At 41.9% G+C, this 20,724-nt stretch overlaps 1 protein-coding gene across 1 annotated transcript; it reads right to left on the reverse strand.

Annotated features, from left to right (window-relative positions):
• Positions 1–88: 88 nt before the first annotated feature.
• Positions 89–16,802, reverse strand: ptk2bb (protein tyrosine kinase 2 beta, b). Its single transcript, XM_035617169.2, has 31 exons — positions 16,646–16,802; positions 12,037–12,273; positions 11,539–11,717; positions 11,344–11,431; positions 10,853–10,932; positions 10,564–10,626; positions 10,348–10,402; positions 10,097–10,237; positions 9,692–9,766; positions 9,302–9,403; positions 9,053–9,170; positions 8,878–8,917; positions 8,648–8,679; positions 8,453–8,497; positions 8,269–8,366; positions 8,041–8,122; positions 7,853–7,953; positions 7,437–7,552; positions 7,091–7,191; positions 6,781–6,870; positions 4,110–4,314; positions 3,900–4,008; positions 3,737–3,796; positions 3,519–3,641; positions 3,254–3,406; positions 2,981–3,016; positions 2,305–2,329; positions 2,141–2,175; positions 1,757–1,891; positions 1,544–1,624; positions 89–1,014 (listed from the first exon to the last, which is right to left on the reverse strand). The coding sequence occupies exons 2-31, from the start codon at positions 12,232–12,234 to the stop codon at positions 799–801; spliced, it is 2,982 nt and encodes a 993-aa protein (XP_035473062.1). The 5' UTR covers positions 12,235–12,273; positions 16,646–16,802; the 3' UTR covers positions 89–798.
• Between the last annotated feature and the right edge of the window lie 3,922 nt (positions 16,803–20,724).

Consider the following 20,724-nt stretch of genomic DNA (forward strand, 5'->3'; position numbering starts at 1 on the left):
TTTCAACATGAAAAAAGCTTTTTCATGTTGATGTACTCATACATCAACATGAGGTATGCTTCAATGAAAAGGCCATAATATACAGTAATATAAACAATAATGTTTATTTCTATATCACTTGAATTATGTGCTAGAATTTCATATTTTATGATAATGGACATGATACAAAGACTTTCAAGTTCAACAGTGTCTGAAACATCGGACAAATTCATCATCCATACCATTGTAAGTCTTCATCATAATTTATGTATCTATATAATGATCATAATTTTAAAAATAATGCATCAGTGACGCTTAAAAACAAACAGATGTATAAAACAATTTGGCTTTTCGTTTCATCATCAGTTTTGAAAGACTGAACCATTTCACTTGCATTTCATTTTTTTCCCTCTACAATAAAATCTACTTTGTTTTTCAGAAGACATGTTTTGTATTTACAGGGATATTTCAATTACTGAGCAGACAATAAAACCAATAACTCACCAGTCACAAATGATAACAGTTGAAATAAAAAGTTTATCAGAACTGACCGGATCTTAAATACGATCCCTGATATTTCTAGACAATCCTATAAATCCCCCATTTCAGTATACACACACTCCAGTCATACCATTACATACTTAAATTTAACAATACACATTTACAAGATGAAGACTGTCCAAAGAACTAGTGGCTGCTGCAGGCTTGATTTAAGTGATGTCAACACAAGCAGAAATGTTTGGCTCTGTGCAAACGTTATTTCTGACCGTCAGACTTAAGGTTAATGCGTACGCCAAAAACCAGAAAGTTTACAGTCCACTATGGGGCCACGGGCTTGGCCAAGTTGGCCCTGACTCTTGATTGGTCCACAGCGTCCAACATGTTCTTGCTGTCCATTGCCAGAGTGTGTGCCGCAGCCAGCAACTGTTTCTTACACTCCTCCTTCAAAGAGGTGATGGCGTTCTGCTGGGCCAGCCGCATCTTACTGATCACCTCCGCCATGTCGTTGTTCAGCAGCTTCTGCGTGCCCTCGATCTGTGGCAACGGTAAACACAATGGATTTCACACAGAGTGCAATAGAAAAATATACAATAGAAATATATATCGATAAATATAATATATGAATAGAAATATATCTATAATTTCTCTTTGTGAAGCTTACAAATATCCAGTTTTTGTTGAAACTAAGGGATATATTCTTTCTTCTTGCATTATCTTATTATTTTCATCATAATTTGTAAAAACATGCAGTACATACTCTACATGTTATGTCTATTTGCTCACACACCCTTTGTGCATATCAGCTGGAGATGGTTGAACAAGGAAGAAATGCATCATGTATCACATTTTTAATTTCTATACCCCATTTGATAAATTGAGAAGTACTGTACTATGGCTTTGTAGAAACTGACTATTAGTGTCCTCAGAAAGCCAAACATACAAAGGGACACACAAGAAAGACTAGCTTGAAGAGCGGGGGGGGGGGGGAGAAGAAGAAAATAAAGACAGGAAGCAAGAGAGATGAGAGAAAAGAGCCAACAGGCAGCAGATAATGTAGTGTTACCTCAGTCCTGACAGACTCATGTAAGGTGGGCAGTATGTCATCCACACTGCGAATCAGATCACGTAAAGCCATCCCTATAGACTGGGGGGCAGAGGATCAATGCAGAGAATGAATCGGCTGTACGACTCGGTGGTTAGAAATCAAACGCCTTAAATATGCCAATAAAACATGAACAAACTGTAAAGAAATGAAGCAAAAACAAGAGAAACGTACCTTGACAATGGTGATATAATCATCTGGCTGCAGTTCAATGACGTCATTCTTGAGTTGAACAACTACTTTGACCACGTCCATGACAGACTTATACACTTTGTCACCAGAGCGGTCCAATTCCGCTGTGGGCGCAGGCTAAGAAACACGGTATAATGTTTTTAAGTGTTTTTTTCCCCAATAATTAACATTTTCATCCTCATTATTTACAACAGACTCTATTTTAAATACTTGGTGACATCAATGCACTTTGACCCAAGGAGTAATTACATTTATTTTATTAAAAAAAAAAAATTTAATCTAAAAATCAACCCTGATAAAAATGAAATTACCTTATCAATGAGATATAAAGATATTATAATCCAAACAATGAATTGATATAGTTACCTGCGCTGTGTTCCGAGGGGGCTTCTCTGGCGGTGCTGAGGCAGAAAGATGGACGTTATAAGTGACAAGAGAGAAAGGAAAGAAAGATAGGAGGATCAAGAAAGAGATAATGGGTCTTCAGAACCAAATTACTGTGGATTTGTGAATTTTGTTTGAGGACTTGCCATTCAGTGTGCCGTCTTCAGGAGACTAAAATGAATGGACAAAGAAAAGGAAAAGAGAATAAATGCATTCAACCACTCATATTATGTATAGACAACAGTGCATAAAGGTTATCCTTATAAAGAACCAATTTCAGACCAAAATAATTTCTAGATTAAATTTAGATTCCACCTGAGATATAATATTTAATATGATCAATAATTAAAATCTTAAAGCAAAAGTCCCCTTGGTTTGTGATTAAAATGTTTTACTGTAAACTGTATATCTGTGACAATCACAATATTAATTCTGATTAAATCTGACTAATTGTTTTTGGTGTTTCAATGCAGTTTGCTATGTTTCCCAGAATGCCCAGTTTGACAACACCAACCTGAAAAAGAAATGTGGTGTGTGGTGTGACTTGAGTTATGACTCAATTGGGTTGTTGCAAATAAATGAAAAGTGCATGAGTTTATATATTTATGATCACTAGAAGTTTTTATGTTGTATGATAGTATTAGGGCCATATTGAAGAAAGGGAATAAGAAGAATATGCTTCCCAAGACATTCCAAAAAGCCATTTGGGAGCAGCATTCAAGTATTTTAAATTCAATTTTTATATTATTATTAATATTTCAACTTAAGTTTATTCTTCCTTTAGTTTTACTGAAATTACAGTGTGCACATTCAGACACCTACCACTGGTCTGGCAGCATCTTCCGGTCCCATGGGGTCCTGCAAAAGAACAGGCAGTTTCATTTGATAGAATATGAATGTGGAACCTCTCTTTGGAACTGTTAGAGGAACATTCAATTCAAGACATGCGCGCTGTCGGGAGTGAGCGAGCGGGTTCATACAGTTGAACGACGTCTCGTTCAGCGTAGCCTCCAAGGCCAAGTTGATTTCGGCAGCGGGGGGACACAGAGACACAGAGAGGGGGTTGAAAAAACTTAAGGATGCTCTGTTTCCCACCAGGAGTTTCTCTTCCTTCTGCAGCCACACATTATCCTCCATCATCTCCGCTTTCTGCTGGCGAATAGTGTCCTGCCTTTTCTGTTTCTCCCTCTGCCACAGGCGCTGGGCGTCCTCCCTGCTGTTTGGTTCCAATCTGGGAAACTCGTTCTCCTACAGGATGGCACCAGGAAGATGTGATGCCACAGAATGCTTTCGTATTATAGGTTAATAAAAACCCGAACAGAAGCTTAAACCTTTTAGCTAAGTGCTAAGAGTTTCTTACCCCCATGCTGCGACGTCGAGGGGACCTGACTGGCAGTGTCAAGGTGCTCATGGAGTCGACAGGTGACTGATATTCACATGGGCTGGCCAGATCAGGTGAGCTGGCACACAAAGCCTCATTCAGCTGCACAGTTAAACACACATAAACATTAAGAAGTATATCATCTAGGAGGAAACTGGCATCTTTGGAGGTTACTGCGCTTGAATTCATTGAAATACCTGAATGTGTAGACCAATACTGAGCATGTTCCCAAACCGCCCTGGTTTCATTCTTGTAGGCTACAAGCAAAGGTTAAAATAAAAATTAAAAATGCAATTCAATTAAAATTTTTGTGCCATTTTGTAGCATATAACAATGTCTGAATCAGACACACATTCACACCTTGGGAGGAGGCTCGTTCAAGTTGAACTTGGGATCAAAGTATTTTGTGGAGCGCGCTCGGTCCCTCTCTCGCTCCACCTCCTCCTCCTTCTCCATCTTGTGGACATCGCTGACAGATTTAAGAAAACATTTAAGCCTTTGTAAGAGAACTGCAGAAACACAAGCAGGGCACAATCGACTGGACTGAATGAAAAAAAAGATCAGAAGTACCTGATCTTGACCACCAGCTCAGTGAAATTGGGTCTCTCTCTGGGGTCGTAGGACCAGCACCGGGTCATGAGTGAGTAGAGGGCAGGGGGGCAGTTCTCTGGTTTGGGCAGCCGGATGCCCTGCTCCAACTGGTTGATTACGTCTCTGTTCTCCAGCCAGAAGAATGGCTGCTGCCCTTGGCTCATTATCTCCCACAGACATACGGCTACAGAAAAATACAAACACAGAAACAACAGATGGTTTGACGTGTTCATCCTGAAATACATCCTTCATTATTAAATCTGTGACAAGACTACAAAATAAAAATACAAATACAAATTACAAATAAAATTGTAAATCAGTACATTAAGAAAAGCTTCATTTGTAAAAACAGGCAGGGACATATATCACCAAAAAACATATTACATTAACAGAATAAAGGACCTCAGCGTGACTGCCAAAGGTAACCATCGAACCTAGCAACGGTTGCTATGTTACGGCAGATGCCAGGGGGGCGTGGTTATTCCTCTGATCTGTGTGGACGCTCTATAATGCCTATGAAGTATTGATGATGCAATTGATATACATTCACAGAAACATATAAAACCAGCTGACAATCCTGGTTTAAGTAGATACGGCGAAGTGAAGCTTCACCAACCAGCGACGATTTCAACACAAGTGTATCAAAAAAAAAAGGTTAATTACGCAAAGCTTTCAAATCAGAGCTCCATGAGGACCTCTGCAGGTGAAAAGAATGGAAAGCAAACGTTTTACCACCGATCAACACATGAATCGCCACGCAAAAATTAATGAGTGGATAAAAATTATTAATAAATATATATTTTTAAAATCTGTTCCACTGCATACTCCCAAGTAACTCAAAACATTAAAAATAACATGGATTTTGACAATGTTCCTGTTTGTCAACGAATTCAACTCATGAAGGGAGGAAGTAAATAAATGCAGTTGCATGCAAACACACACACGATTAAAGTTAATGTTCAGACCGGGGCCTGTACTGCGGAGCGAGTTCAAGAGACCCAGGATATGTTTTCGTTATCTGGTTTGACTTAACCTAACATTGACCATCATGATAACCCTAGGTTTTCCTGTCCGGTTACGAGCGCGTTCATGTGGAAGAGGCGGAGGCGCCAATTACAAGCAACATCGTCAGGCGCATATATAAAGTTTTAAATATGATACGAAAAGAAACAGTGAAACATGCAGGTCAATTTGGTTTAAGCGAAAAGCAGAAAAGAACCACTCTACATATTTTGCCCAATTTTCCACAATTCAATAAGAATATAATATGAGTATTGTTTATATATGTATGTCAGTGAAGCGGAAATTCACTATGCCGTTCTAAAAGTGGCCGATCACTGGTGAGCTCCGATCTGCTGCGCTTTATTATTTGTCACATGACTCTAAACACTTTTGTCCCAGTCAAGATCCTCAGAACGATGGCACTGTTTTTTCCAGTGATCTGATTGGTCATTAGTTAGACTCGTGACTGGCTTTGATCTCTTATCTCGAACTTCCAACTGCTCCGGAGCAGGTTGGCCGTTCAGCAGGAGCTACCATGGTGATTTACCCTGGTAAGAACTAAGAGAACCAGCTTCGTAGGACGGAAAACCCAGGGTTTAACCTAATGTTGCCACTCTGCACGAGCAAGATTCATATCCACCCCTTACTGACGTGGAACGCAACCCAGTGACAATGATGGTGCCAAGTAAATTAGATAGACACACTTGGATTACACGGGTTCCAGCCGAGTTGAGGTCCCGGTCATTATCGGAAACCAAGCTCAAGGCCCCCAAGCTGGACATACCGGGGCTGGACATACCGGGGCTGGACATACCGGGGATGGACATACCGGGGATGGACATACCGGAGCAGGACAAACCCAAGTTGGTTCTACCTGAGCAGGACGAACCCAACTTGGTTCTACCTGAGCAGGACTTATCTGAGCTGGCTATACCTGAACTGACCAAATCCGTGCCTGAATCCGCGCTTGACTCTGTGCTGGAATCCGAACTGGACAAACCAGTCCACACGGAGGCAGAAAAGGTTGCCCTAAAGGTCATCTTGGACAAATTTGTGAACGAGGCTTACAATATGACAAAACGTAAGTACATCCCCACAGAGCGAGAGGCCTTCACCGAACGTCTGTGGAAGTTGGTCTGGACTCAGGTCAAGGGTGAAGTTTTTGTCATCACCCCGGACACATACAAGTACCTTCACAAGGACGTTTATTATTCCCTGTGTAAGACGCTGCACTGTAGAGGAATAATGATGCCGTTGCTAATGGTGCGGGATCCAACTTTGGATGAGTACATTGCCAACAACTTTAAAAAGTACTTGATTACACCCATAGATCATAGCATCAAGTCGAGGGTCCAGAGGAAGGCACAGAAATGGACCAGCCGCAAGTAAAGTCATGTCCAACACCTTCAGACAAGGTGACGGCAGTTTTGTCAGTGAGGTGAAGTGTGGTATTTTATATTATATATTCTTTGGTTTCTCTTTTTTTTCCTTTCCTGGTGTCAGGGAATAAGAATAAAAATATTCTAAATTAAATTTCGGTGTGATGTGGTGGTTAGCACTGTTGCCTTTTCTGGATGGAGTTTGCATGTTCTCCCTATGCCTGTATGTGTCCCTGCACTAAGCTGTTCTTTGTTCATGCATGGCTCACCAAACATCCAGACATCACTGGCTGTGGTGAAACGTCTGAAGTTGATGGATTCTGGGGCCATCCACTTGATGGGCAACCGAGTGACAGACGCTGCAAAGACGTGGCAGAAGTTAACAGTTTACTTTTTGAAAAGGAACATGAGGGGGAACAATATCCAAATGAGTCAACTAAATTCAATCAATCAATCTTACCATATTTCTCTTTAAATACAATTCAGCTTAATCTGACATAATGTCAAATGTATAACAACTGACTAGAAAAAAAAAACTGTCTAAATCAGCTTTTATTCTCCCAGTTTTGCGTCTGTCACCTTTGTAGTATTCTTCGTCCTCGATGTACCTCGACAGACCAAAGTCCCCGAGCTTCACACACACTGGACTGGCAACTAGCACGTTCCTCACTGCGATGTCTCTGTGAGAAGACACAAACAACACAGACACAGAGGTTCAACTTGATGACGGTACAGATGGAGATGATGTATAAACAGATAATACAGGCAGGATTTGAAGAGGAAACTGATATTGCAAATTATCATTCTCTGGAAATTGAATCCTCCGGAGACTGATTTGCTGCCTCCACAACAAACAGTAAAAAAAAAAAGGCAACAACAGCATGGCCACTTCCTGGATAAAAACAACAACAAAAAATGCTATCACCTGTGAACCACGTTGACCCCTTCGAGGTAAACCAGGGCTTTGCAGATCTGCAGGCTGAACAGCACCAGAGTCATATTCGTCAGCGTGTTCTTGTGCTGAGTCAGGTAGTTTCCGAGCTGCAACGGCGTCAAAGTTTGAATTAGGACGAGAATTTAACATTTGTCTCCATCGGCTCGGATATACAGCATCTCGTCACACTTCGTACAGACAGATTTACCTAACTGCACCAAAAGAGAGCTGTCGTCACGAAACTTAGAGGTACTGTTAGCGATTCTAAAAAATAGCAGGCGAAGTCTGTTGATCTTTTTTTCCCCGCAGCACACACAAAACAGACGGCTAGGAGGCCGCGAGGAAACATTCACTAAACCTTTAAACACACCAATACAATTATAACTGAATTCAAACAAAGCACGAACCTCTCCGCACTGATAAAGCTCCATGACAATCCACACAGGGTCCTCCTCGATGATTCCGATCAGCTTGACGATGTGAGGGTGTTCGAGGTTCTTCATTATCACTGGAAAATGCGTTCACAAATTTGAAATGTTATTGTCATGGTTCTCTTAACAACTGTCATTGCTTTCCACGCGTTCTCCTTAAGCACCTGCTTCACTCATGAACTTCTCCATCACATCAGGCGAACAGTCTTTGCAGGTTTTCACTGCCACGTTGATCCTTTCTCCATTCTGTTTAATCAACACACAAAAAGACAGTGATTCTGCATATGAAAATGAACAGCCGCTCTGTACACAATTGAGCCTGTCCATGTCTTTGTGAAGTCAATATAGTCTCTTGATATATGTAAATATACACAGAAGAAAGATACACTTACACTTTTTTTGTAAACTCCATCGTAGACTTCCCCGAAGAAACCCTCACCAAGAATTCGTCCAAGAACGATCTCATTTCGGTCAATCCCATACTTCACCACTGAAGAACAAAAAATTTCAGAGCTCAAATGTGAGTTTCTGTATGTCTTATTCGTCTAAAGACATGCACTCAAACTTTTTACAAACCTGATCTTGGCCTTTCATCGAGGATCTCACAGTAGATATCGGAGCCTGCAAATACAAACAAACCAGTTGATGACAAACTGTTTTTGCAAGATAATTATAGAAGCATTCGTCTGTTAAAAAAAAATGGAAATTAAGAGTCTGTGTGCCCGGTGTGCTACAATAGAGATAATGTACAACTATGAAAACTCAGCTCACCCATACTGTGTCTGAGCGAGCTGTTGTCTCTGCTGCTCCAGAGGAAAAGACAGAATAAGAGAATTCGCTCCGGTCATAAATGTTCAAGATATGGCTCCACAGAGCGCTGCCAGCAAGATTCAATAGAACAAGCCCTCTCATCAGTAACTAACTTTTCAATTCCTATCACAACCAACGTTGAGCGAGGGCACCAATCATTTAAAGTTGGAAAACAGCCAAAACCCACTCACCTTGTAGGAATCTCAGGCAGAGCACTCCGTGTATTTGCATCTAGGACAGAAATCAGTAATGAGAATTCCACTTAGCACATTTCTTAAAGACTGCAACAAAACTACACCTTTCAACAATGTCACAGTCACAGGGGTCTGAAGGAAACGACGGAGGACGTTGCAGACACGTACGCACCTTTATTTGGCCGGGAGATAACGGTATCATCTGTGTCATTTTCCAAGCGGCAGTACCCATCAATAAGGTCGATCATGTTCTCCGCCATAGGGACCGTGGCCACGTTGATCGATAGACGCTATCAGAAACAAAAAAAGAGGCCAACACAATAGAAGCACGTTTTCTTTGGTAAATGTACTCAAGCGTTTTTTATCACTGTATGGAGGAATATTGTAAAACATTGTACGATCATGTCGTTGCGTTACTCACCTGTCTGGCCCCCTCGATGTCGAGGTTTAGCAGAGCCTTGCCGTCGCTCTGAGATAAGCATTGCACCCTCTTGATCTGTTTGAAGTCGGCAAGGAACACGGCCTGCGGCACAAAAGAGAAGGAGTGGAATTTGTTGAATTAAGATGGGGCTGATTGTGCGGTATTATTTCTTACACTGTGTGAGATACATAATGATGTGGCTTGAACCAGCCTGTCTAGACAGGATAAGTTGGTGCGACAGAAACTAAATTAATTTATCCCACCAAACTTTCAGTGTGAAAAGTACGTATGGTCAGAAATGACACACTCTTGACAAGAGTTCGACGAGAAAAGTCAACACCACCTCTCATTGTCAGTATGCCTGAATGCCTAAATCTTCACCACGCTTACCGCTGAATCCTTCTGTGTGCGTTGGCGAATGCCTCTCCCTCCGACGACCAGCTCCACTGACAGACTCCAACCTTGCTGTTGACAGATGAGAACTATTTAGGGCTAAGCGCACTTTGGTATTTTTGTGGCCAGGAAGGGGAGTGTGAGTGGTTGTGACAATCATGGCATACCACATTCACTTTCTTTTTAAAGTGACCAAACTACCTGAAATAAAGTGTTGGGCCGAGGATACCACAGCAGAGCAATTGATGACATAGCCTCAGTGTGATGCAGGAAAATAATAATTCACGTGAGCGCCGCTGCATTTTTTTGCCACCAATGAACCATTTAATATTTGTGATATTAATTTAGGATTTAGGGGAGGAGAGTATCACCGTCAGGCTGAGCATAATAGTTTCTACTCACCACTAGTTCACACGGGAAGACCTCTTCATCATAGCTGACAAATTCTTTGAGGGTGTCAAAGAACTTGACCATGCAGTCGTCCTCCTTGAGTGTGGCGAACTGCTGAAACGTTTGCTGGATCAGCTTCCGTAGCTGCTTTGACTGGATCACAACAGTGACATTTTGAATTCATCATAATTTGTAGATGGCAAAAACAGAATCTGTTGGCGGCTCATCAATTGTACTTGGTACTCAAGGTTGGGATAGTTCACCTTCATGCTGTTTATCAGTTGCTGAGGAAAGAAAAGGTCCAGGCCCACTTCTTTTCTTCATTTGCAAAAGAAAAACAAAGGAATTAAAGACATAAATAATGTTGCATAATATACAAAAAAAATTTGCTACCAGGCTTTTCAAACATTTTCTAATTGGTGAAACTGGTCAAAATGTTGAAATCAACTCGATAAAGTGTGGAGAAGATAAATACTTACTCTAGCAGCTCAAAGTTTGACTTCTTTTCTAGACCTTTTGCGTTCATGTCTTTGTAGAACCTCCTGAGTAAAACAAAGCATGTGACAAGTTTTTTTCATAACAACTGGAACTCTAAATATCATCTCATCTATCATCTACAGCATATTCTTGCAAACAGTACTAAGACATGACATTCAATAAACTATAAATCCAACAAAAATGATCCCCTTCCCCTTCAGGCTTAACACATGGAAGTGCATAGTTTAACCCGTGAGAGCGGAGGAATGCAGGAAGAATGCGGGGACTCACCTGATCTCCAAACAACCGAGCTGCAGTGCCATCCCATCGCTGACTTTACTGGCATGATACTGCATGTAATCACTACGCACCTGTTGCACAGGTAGACAGAGATATCACAAATATGTAATAGTCCAGAAATACTGCACTTTTTCACTACTGTAAAAATCATGGCAGCAAACTTCCCTCTTCCCGTCACCGCACCTATTTAGATCGACAATAATTGGCAAACAGCCAATGTTCGACTGCTTACTTTTGTACCTTAATATTCTTTTACTTAAAAATAAAGTTCATGGTTAAACTGTATAATATCAAGCCTCAATTATATTTCTTTGTCATAAGGGTGCTAACGACATCTTAGAGATCATTGTCAATTTTTCTTTCTTAATATATATATATAGATATATATATATCTATATATATACATGGGCATTGGAATTTAAAAATCTATATTGGTCGGGCTCTAATCAACAAAAATCTAAAAATTCAATGGTGTTTGTTACCTGCTGGTAAAAATAAACAAACGTAGACCGGTCATCTTGGAATTTTTCCGTGAAATTAACAGGGATGTATCTGATACGAAGGTCGTACCTGTAGACAAGAAAAGAAACATTGAAATGTATCAAACACAGCGCTGTAATTGTCTCTCATGAGGCAAGAGAAAACAACGGATGGACGTCCTGTCAATCCACGTGTACCTCCACTCGGCTTCCACATGATTGCTCTCGTAGCGCTGCTCCACCTCTCCAACGGTCAGATCCGGATGCAGCCAGTGAAGCTCTTCCGACTTCAGGTGTTTCAGCAGGAGACCGTAGCATGCTGTGTGTCTGATGTTCGGCCCCAGTCGACCGCTCACAAGGATCGAACGAATGATGGCCTGGGAGAAACATTGTGGAATTTATAAGTCATCCTTGACATATATCACACTTTATGCTGGACACGAACGTGTACTGGCTTATTATTACAGTGCATGAGAGAATAAATAGTAGATAAATGGACTTTGGTTCATCTTAGTGAAGCCAAAACAAATATCATCTACGGCTAAGCTATAAACAAAATACCACATACTTCAAATCTTGACACATTTATTTTTGATTTGTTGTCAGAATTATCTAAGATAAACTCAAATTCCCCCTCTACATCACAGTCTTCTGGCCCGTTCACTCCCTTCCCCATATTTTGCGGATGACTCTCACCCTAATTTGCCAGGAGCTGTCACATTTGACCAGCTTGAAGTTCTTGCCCAGGTTGTTGTTGGTGCAGAAGCAAACTTTGAGGATCTTGATGGGCCCGCCGTCCCCAGTGAAGTGCGACTCGGGGCTGGACTCGCCGCCACTTTGTCTTGGACTGGCCACCTTCCAGGACAGGGTGTCACCGGACATCACCTCATACATTTCTCAAGGTTGGGTTGTCACCATCATATCCACAACATCCTTTCAGCAGACAAAGGTGGGGACAAAAGATTTGAATTTAGACGTAAAGTGAAGAGTAATATTCTGGGATCAACCAATCCAGGTAAAGCATTGAGAGAAAGCCCGCGATCACACAACCCTGTCTTTAACACGAGAGTACACGCCGTCCCGTGACTCGCAACTGCGTCGTACTACAGTCATGCCACTCTTCACATTCACGCTGTGATCTTGTGCCGCGCGGCGTCTGTGACTCACATCATTCGATTCTGAGATCCGCCGATAACATTCCTTCGGAACCGTGATTTCAAGTGAGAGCGTGCGTGACTCATAGAACAAAAATTGTGACGTGTAGAGACTTATACTTAAGAGTTGTTGTTTAATTCACGTTGAAAACACAATGCGGGAGTGACGGTCTGTGGGAAACTACCTTTTACTAAGGACAACTTGATTCAGTAAACCAGGACAACGATCACTGGACACCAAACAACAATGAATGACAGAGCGATGACTAACCAGCCCATGTGGCAGTGTCTTTACTCTGGGCCGTTATGCAACCTGTGTCGATTTGTAAAAATGAGTGAGTTGAAAATAACTCCAAATGGTAGCAGGGAGGAGGCTCCTGTGTATTTCGAAAAGAAACTATTTGACGTTTGGGAAATACTCTAATTTGCCACGTTGCCAAGAGTAAAGATGAGAAGATCAATCAGTCAAAAACCAGCCTCTATCATATGTCAGCTTAACTTAGCATGAAGACTGGAATATGGGCACCACACCTCCAGTGCTCTGGCCCTAATAAATGTATTTTGCCAAAATGACAAACTAGTCATTTAAGAAATGAATACAAAAAATAAGAAATCCAGCCCAACGACAGGTGATTCTGCTCCAACCAATTAAGTTTAAGCGGCAATCGGGACGTAGTTTTCATAAAGGAAAGAAAACCTCAGCACACACAGCCAATAAACAATCACTGCCACAACTGCACAGCAGAAATCAGCTGTTTCAAATGTCTTGACAAAGCTGAAAACCTGCACAGGTCACATCTGATAACACACTGATGCATCAAAAAAAATTTAAAAGTTGAACCCAAACATACTGTACTTCTGACTTTGCACCACTCGATCAAAAGTCTGTTGACACAGCGTATACAAAAGCACTTAGATACTTGACAAGTTGTGAGCAAAGAGATTTCTCCCAGCTACCCACCTCACAGCGGAGTCCGTCAGTTTGACAGTCACGACACGTTCTCTCTAAACGAGGCTCCACGCCGTGAGTCCGCTGCGAGGGAGCTGAGCTGTGTTCCTTTCTCTCAGGGCTTTTCCGCTGTTGGACAGCGTTGTGCTTTGTTAGCCTGAGGCCATGAATTCCCCAGCAGGGCCGCGTCTGGGTATGTTTGAGTGCAAGTGTGTGTGTAGTGTGTGTGTGTGTGTGTGTGTGTGTGTGTGTGTGTGTGTGTGTGTGTGAGTGTGTGTGTACGGTGAGAAAGGAAAAGAGAGAGAGACAAGATGATGGTGCAGCATGGCTGGCATGTTGCACCATCATCTGGGTGTGGGAGGCCTGGCAGAGGTGCTTTGAGGAGGCAGAGGGTGAAGTTTGAAGATGAAGTGTTACAAGGAAAAAACAACAACATCCATTGCTTAAAGTATGTGGACGACTCAATGTCCAACACGCATGCCTTGGTTGAGGAGATAAGTAAACATTGTGACACAGGGACACCGTGTATTAGACGTCTAAGGGACACGAGGCACGACAGAAGAAGATAAATGGGAGCTCTATTAATAATAATATTAAAAAAATGCGCTGTTAGAAAAACTCAAATTGTCTCTGTTTTCAGAGTTCACGTCTGAAAACCGCTCATGTTATGTGACTGTAAACTAACTTGACCGTGAACTCACTGAATAAATCACGTTCAACTTTGTAGAAGTCATGATTTTACCACTATTTACATTTTGACCAAAACAATGAGGCCCTTCAAGCAATTCATTGTGAGAACAAATCAGCGGATTAATCAGTAAAGTAAACGACCGTTTCGTGGCAGCACCCACTACAACTCACTGTCAATCAAATATTCATGAATATAAACCATAATATATCAATCATTTGAAGCTCAGATTCAGACTGTGTTTTCTACTTGCTGCTTGAGTTCACGTCAGACGTTTAGTGTTTGAGTAGTTTGGCATATTTTGTTACAAATTTTAAAAAAAGGGGGCTTTGTAAGAAAAGTGCTATGGTTGTCAAAGTAAATTATTCACACAATATCCAGTCCAGGTGCTCGTGTTTTTTAACGTGACCATTTCATCTTGTGAAAAGCCGCCACACTGAGCCCGTTAAGGTAAATCAAGCCATTTTTGTCGGACGAGTCCCGCCTGCCTAACGGACAGGACAGTCTCGTCAAGTGGGGCTCTTTTCGGAAAGTAAACAAATCTTAGGCACTGAAACAATGTGGTGACAAAAAAGCCCCCCAATTAAAATCACTGACAGACACAAAGTCCTTTTTCTGCTGTCTGCTTTTAACAGCATCTCCTTTTCTTCTTCTTTTGAAAGCGAACAAACCAACACTTTTTCCAGGCACACGGCGTTGTTGCCGCTTCTCTCACACGCTGTCATGCTGGCACTCGAGTCGTTACGGTGACAACCGTGCCCCGGGGAGATTTTCTTTATCACAGTCTGCAATCGAGGAAGAGTGAGTGAACTCTTTCAAATGTCCGCCGCAACAAAACGCTGAGAATGGGAACAATTTCACTGCCTGAGCATTTATATAGATAACTAAAATCTACTCCTTTCTCCTGCAGATCACTGGTGTTATCCCTCCCGTGCTTTTCGCTCAGAACGCACAGTATTTCCAGGCGCCGATGTCAGAAGGGGCCGACTGATTCTGGGTGAGAGATTGTGACAGATGAGGATGAAATTCCACAGGAGCTGGTGGAGACCGCGGCAACAGAAAAGCGTCAACACAGGCTGCACCTGAGAGGCCCGGGAGGAGACCGGAGTCATTTCACAATGCAGCGTGTTGTGCCGTGATAGCTCCCACTGCACACCGAGCGAGGGGAGATGTGTGAAAACACGTTAACCACAACAAAAGCATGAGGTTAGACACTGTGCCTTTTCTTTTTGCTCGCTTGAGTTTTTTTCAATCACTCGGTCTCTGCCACAGTTTGACGACCTTTTGATGAAAGGCCTGTTGTTCGTGTCCCTGATGCAAGACTGTCTTGAAACTAAAGCTGCACTGTAAATATTCAGTCCAGTCACAACGTTCTCAGGAGAGCTACATTGCAGGAATGACAAACAACGCTCGAGGCCGTTGAAAGAAAAAGGTTTTTCAAAAACAGAGAAAGACGATTTTTCTACAGTAAGATGTCCTGCTTAGTACAACAAAAAATCTAAGATAGATTTAACTCCAAAGATAAAGGTCTATTTATGTTATGTGTTCATTTTGAAAGAAAAAATGTGTAGCGCCAGGTCGATCTGTATCGACATCAAAAATCCAGTTTCTATCTTACACATGTTCGACTGTCTTTTTTGGAAGAGGCTCTGTCACAGCACGCCGTCCTGACGTGTCATCACACTATCTGGATTACAGTAAAAACTCTCAGAAATCCCATTAAACCCATGCCGCCTTACAAACTCAAATGTGTCTCATTTTCTTTCAACAAAGGTGATCGGAGGAAAGGAGGTGGTCTGCTGCTTGTATACCTTGTAAATGGACTGAAAATGTGGGGCATTATTCACACATAATTGCACTGTGTGTGTGTGGGGGGGGGGGGGGGGGGGGGGAACACTGTGTCTTCTCTTATGAAGGCCGAGTTATGCTATAGATCATAAACAAAGCAGCAGCTGTAGGGGAGCCGCTCTTCCTGGGTCGGTTGCCTGTCAACACAGGCAGACTATTGAGGCCCTGCTCTCGACGCGAGTGCTGTGCTGAGAGGGTCTTGCATATTGCAACGTCATGACCCCAGGCACTGGAATGTGGCTGGCTGCTCCTCCACCTGCACAGACATGCTTTGATAAACCAACACACAAAGTTTTCTCCGTGGGGAGAAATGGCGGTTTGTACTTCAGACTGTGTGCCCTTAAAGTCTTTTCATTATCGTGGGTGGGGGGTGGAGAGAAATAATGCAACAGTTTCAAGTTTCACATTCTGCCCTTCTCCAAATGAAAAACAAGGAAAAAGACATGCTGTTAAAAAAACAAAAAACGAGACATGTTTAAGCTCATGTGATCGTGCAGGCGTGTGTCTTTTTCATGCACCTCTATAAATGTGGGCCTACAGCTGGACACTTCTCAGTTGCAGTATCATACGCTCACTTTTCACCATGAAAAAGAAAATCTTCTGTACTTAAATAAACATTCTTTTATATATATATGTATATATATATATATATATATAGACTCTTACCTGATTCTGATTAAACTCCTCCAGGGACTAAAGCTTGACAGAGGGTGTTATTCCTCCCGGAGAGTCCAGGCCTCACTGACTTGGTGAAGGAGGTGGTAGGTGGCCACGCCCTCACCTCGCCGTAAGGTAAGGCCACTTCCGTATTCCGCGAGCCTCGAGGAAACTAAACATGGCGGACCCCGTCCCCGTCCCCCCACCTCCCTAAACGTTTAAAAAATAGAAATAGAATGTGTGTTTTCTTGTCTTTGCCTGTTGGGTACTGTCTCTTTCAGGCGGACGAATGGTTTTGAAAACGTTTAGGGTACACGTCCAAACCTCGATTGTTCCAAAGCGCTACAGAAATACGTCGTCTTTTTTTTTCTTCTTTTTTAAATAACGACTAGGCGGAACACGCTTGTATATTACTTCATTAGGTAACATGGTGACATTTAAATTTTGATCTGTCATTCATCATCTTTACTCACTTTACACAATTTTCGAGAAGAGGCGATTTTCCGTCCCTCCTTGAAAAAAAGTTTCATTGGTGTATTTACATCATCTGGACAGCAGATGGCGCTGTGGGCTATATAACAAAATCTCAGGACCTTCACCGACTTTAAAGACTTATACATTAAAAGGACATGCATACATGTATATATATATATATATATATATATATATATATATATATATATATATATATCAGTCATGGAAGTCACTTTTCTCATTTATAGTGAGAGAAAACGTCCAGTGAGCAAGAAGTCGCAACACAAATAATGTGACGCACGTGGGTTGAATAAATATGAGAGACAGTTCCTCTCATAAAACTACAGTTGCAATCCGGACTAAAGTTACAGCTTCCAGATAATGAAAGTCACGTTAAATCCACTGGAGATTACTTTTTGGTATGAGAGTATATGAATGTGGTACTTTTTGAAAACTCAAGAGTAGGTTGACTTAGTTTAACGCACTAACTTAAGTTATCTTCTCCAATCCCAAAAAAAATGGATACTTATTTATTTTTATCAATCCAAAACATACTAAAGGTCCCACAATAATTAAATACATTTTCTTCATTTGTTTCATTAAAAAAAAGAAGAAATAATAATTATCTATCCAAGTCCTGTTTATAGTTAAACAAAACAAATATTTGACTGGGTAACTGTGTTATTTTGAAAGTTTCTTCTTTTTGTATCTTTCCCTTTTCCATAGGAAATACTTGGTAAATTATTAAGCCTATTCCCTTGTTAAGATAAGGTTCATGATTAGCTGTCATTCCAACATGAAGAAATACAGCTGATTTTTCATTTTATTTTCTTCAGGACCAGGGTAGGAAAAAAAAAATGAGTGAGACAAAACACAAAAGACATCAAGAGGAAACGTACGTGTGCAGCCTGGTATTGCTTGAATGTTTTGCATTCTTTCATCGCATTACACACCCACGATGACAGAGTGACTAGAATAATAGTAAGTCGTATTATTAGCTTGTTTGCTGCTGTCGGCCATAACATAGCTGATAGTTTTCGCTCAACACCTCGGTCTCCCTGGAGAGGGGCGCAAGAGACACTTTGCATGAGCATGTCGCAGAGGCACCTGTGTGCCCCCCGAGTTCATGTTTCCAAATACTGACGCTTCTTACAGGGGTCGGGGGGGGGGGGTCGGCACCCAGCATGGGCACAAGTGAAGGAGGTAGGGGGGCGTGGCGGTGAGGCGTTGTTGGGAAGGAGTGGTCTGAAAGAGTCTGTGTTAATGATCACAAGTGAGCAGCAGCCAAAGCTTGGCACGTCAGTGCCTGTGCCCGCCACTGTCTGAATGCATACAAATCCGAGCTTGGTGGGCACCTGTTGTGGATTCCTGCCCTTGACACGGCCCTGGTCTGCTGGGCGGTGGCTGTGGTTTGGACTCGTTCTGCCCCAGACTTGAACTCCCCGACAGCTGCCACTGTTCCACACTGCTATGCCCAACACTCTCTGCCATAGAAAGCAGAGCTGGAGGCTAGAGCGAGGGAGAAGATGCCACTGACGAGCCTAGAAATCAAATGTATTCTATGAATAAGTATCGTGGTAACTCTTACCTGTGCGTCAATGAAGATGGCTTAAAGATTGTTGTGACGACAAGATCTTCCTTAGTGCTGGTGACAGGACACAGGCTTTACGTCTTCTGAAAATGAGACATGTGGATTACTGGATGGCCATATTGGGCAAAGGCCCAGGGGTCGAAGGGTCGAAGGGAATCTGGCTCTGTTTTACTTGACTACTTCTTGCTGCAAAGTCCATCAATCAGCAACAGAGAGATGCACAATGACTTCAAAGACACACGCAAAACAATTACAAAGAGATGAAAAATTACCATAGAGAGACGAAAAACGACCACAAAGAGGTTTAAAAAAAAATTAATTCTCAGACTCAAAATTAGTACAGAGTGACGCAAAATTATCATAAAGAGACAAAAACACCACAAAGAACCACAAAACTATGACAGAGAGATGGAACATTACCATAAAGAGGTGGATAAAAAAGACACAAAATGTCAACACAGACTAAACAATCACAAAATGACCACAAACAGTCTGCGTGTAATCACTTTGGGGGTCAGTGGGGGCCTTTTACTTTTCTCTACCCTATTAGGCCAAACTTTATACACTGCACTAACTTCAAATCTATATCACAGCTGGTGGTTGTGTTGCAATGAGATTATAGAGAAGAAAACAAGAGAAGAAAAAGAGCACTGCGAGCCAAATTTGTTATTGCAGCATTGAAAAGTGCTTTAACTGCATAACATTTATGTGTTTTTGATGGATGACTGTGGCACAGAGGAATAAATCTGGTTTTGGCTACATAGACTGTGAGTGGTAGAGGATTAATTAATTGTAGGTTTCGTTAAAAATAGTGTGTTTTGAGTTTTATTACACATATAAATACTCTTTAATGTAAAAGCAGCATTTTAATACTGACATAAGAACAATACTTTCCTCTGAAATGTAGTGAGGCAGAAGTGTAAAGTCGCGTAAAATGGAAATACTCAAGTCAAGTACCTCACAACTGTGTGTAAAGTACAGCACTTGAGTAAATGTACTCTTAATTACTTCCCATTATTTACTAAGATTTCCTCACTGATATGTCCCAGTGTTTTTCTTTCAGTTTACAAGCCTTGTGAACCCGTCTTCTAGAGCAGTTCTCTCTCTGTCCACAAGAGGACTCACAACACCAATTATCATAATTAATGATGATGTATGAATTTGTGATTTCAATCTTTAATGTTCCATAGCTATGATTGAGGTTCATTCAAACCAATGTGACACTCTTTGCCCAGAACATCGGATGGTGTTCTCTTTCCCCGAGAGCCAATATTTCTGCTGAACCTGCAAGAGACATTTTTTCGGGGTCCAATCATTTGGACTATTTTTAGAGGCTGCTCTTTTATGAGGGATGAGGTGTTGTAAAAAAAAAAAAAAAAAGGGCTGATGACTCCCACCCTTGTCCAAGCATCCCACCCATAAGTCCCCTCCCTGAAAATGGCTGGCACTGAATGCTTTGATCTTATAGCTCGCCCCCCAGCCCCCCCGCCACCTCCTATCCCCGAACCAAGCATCTGTCTCTTTAATAACGTCTGAAATATTTATCTTTCCCTCGATGGCCATCAAGCCTACATTCTTCCACCGTTAACCCTCGGAGGTCAAAACGCTGTTGACATCATCGCATCTGAGTAATGATTAGCTACGACTTGCCCGTGTTTCTCGTGTTTGTTCACCTCTTGACATGTGGGGCGGACACCTGCAAGACAAAGAGATCGGACAGCAGAACGCCGGAGGTGGAACGGGGGAGTTATTTGGTTTGGGTAGCAGGTGTGTTAGGTCTCTAGTGTGTGTGAGTGTGTGTGTGTGTGTGTGTGTGTGTGTGTGTCCTGTAAAGGAGTGGTCACTGAAACCCGTCCAAACTCAGCAGGAGACCACAGTGCTCACTGAGGTGTGAAGTGGCCCTGCGAGGAGTGGATTATAAACCTGGCCCGCATTACAATGGAGGCGAGAAGCAGCAGGGGCCCTGCATTACAGCTTCAGCAAACAAGTTGAAATGCACAAGAATATGCCGTGCGTATCCCAG

This window comes from Scophthalmus maximus, chromosome 18 (genome assembly GCF_022379125.1).
Source record: "Scophthalmus maximus strain ysfricsl-2021 chromosome 18, ASM2237912v1, whole genome shotgun sequence".
Lineage (NCBI taxonomy): Eukaryota > Metazoa > Chordata > Actinopteri > Pleuronectiformes > Scophthalmidae > Scophthalmus > Scophthalmus maximus.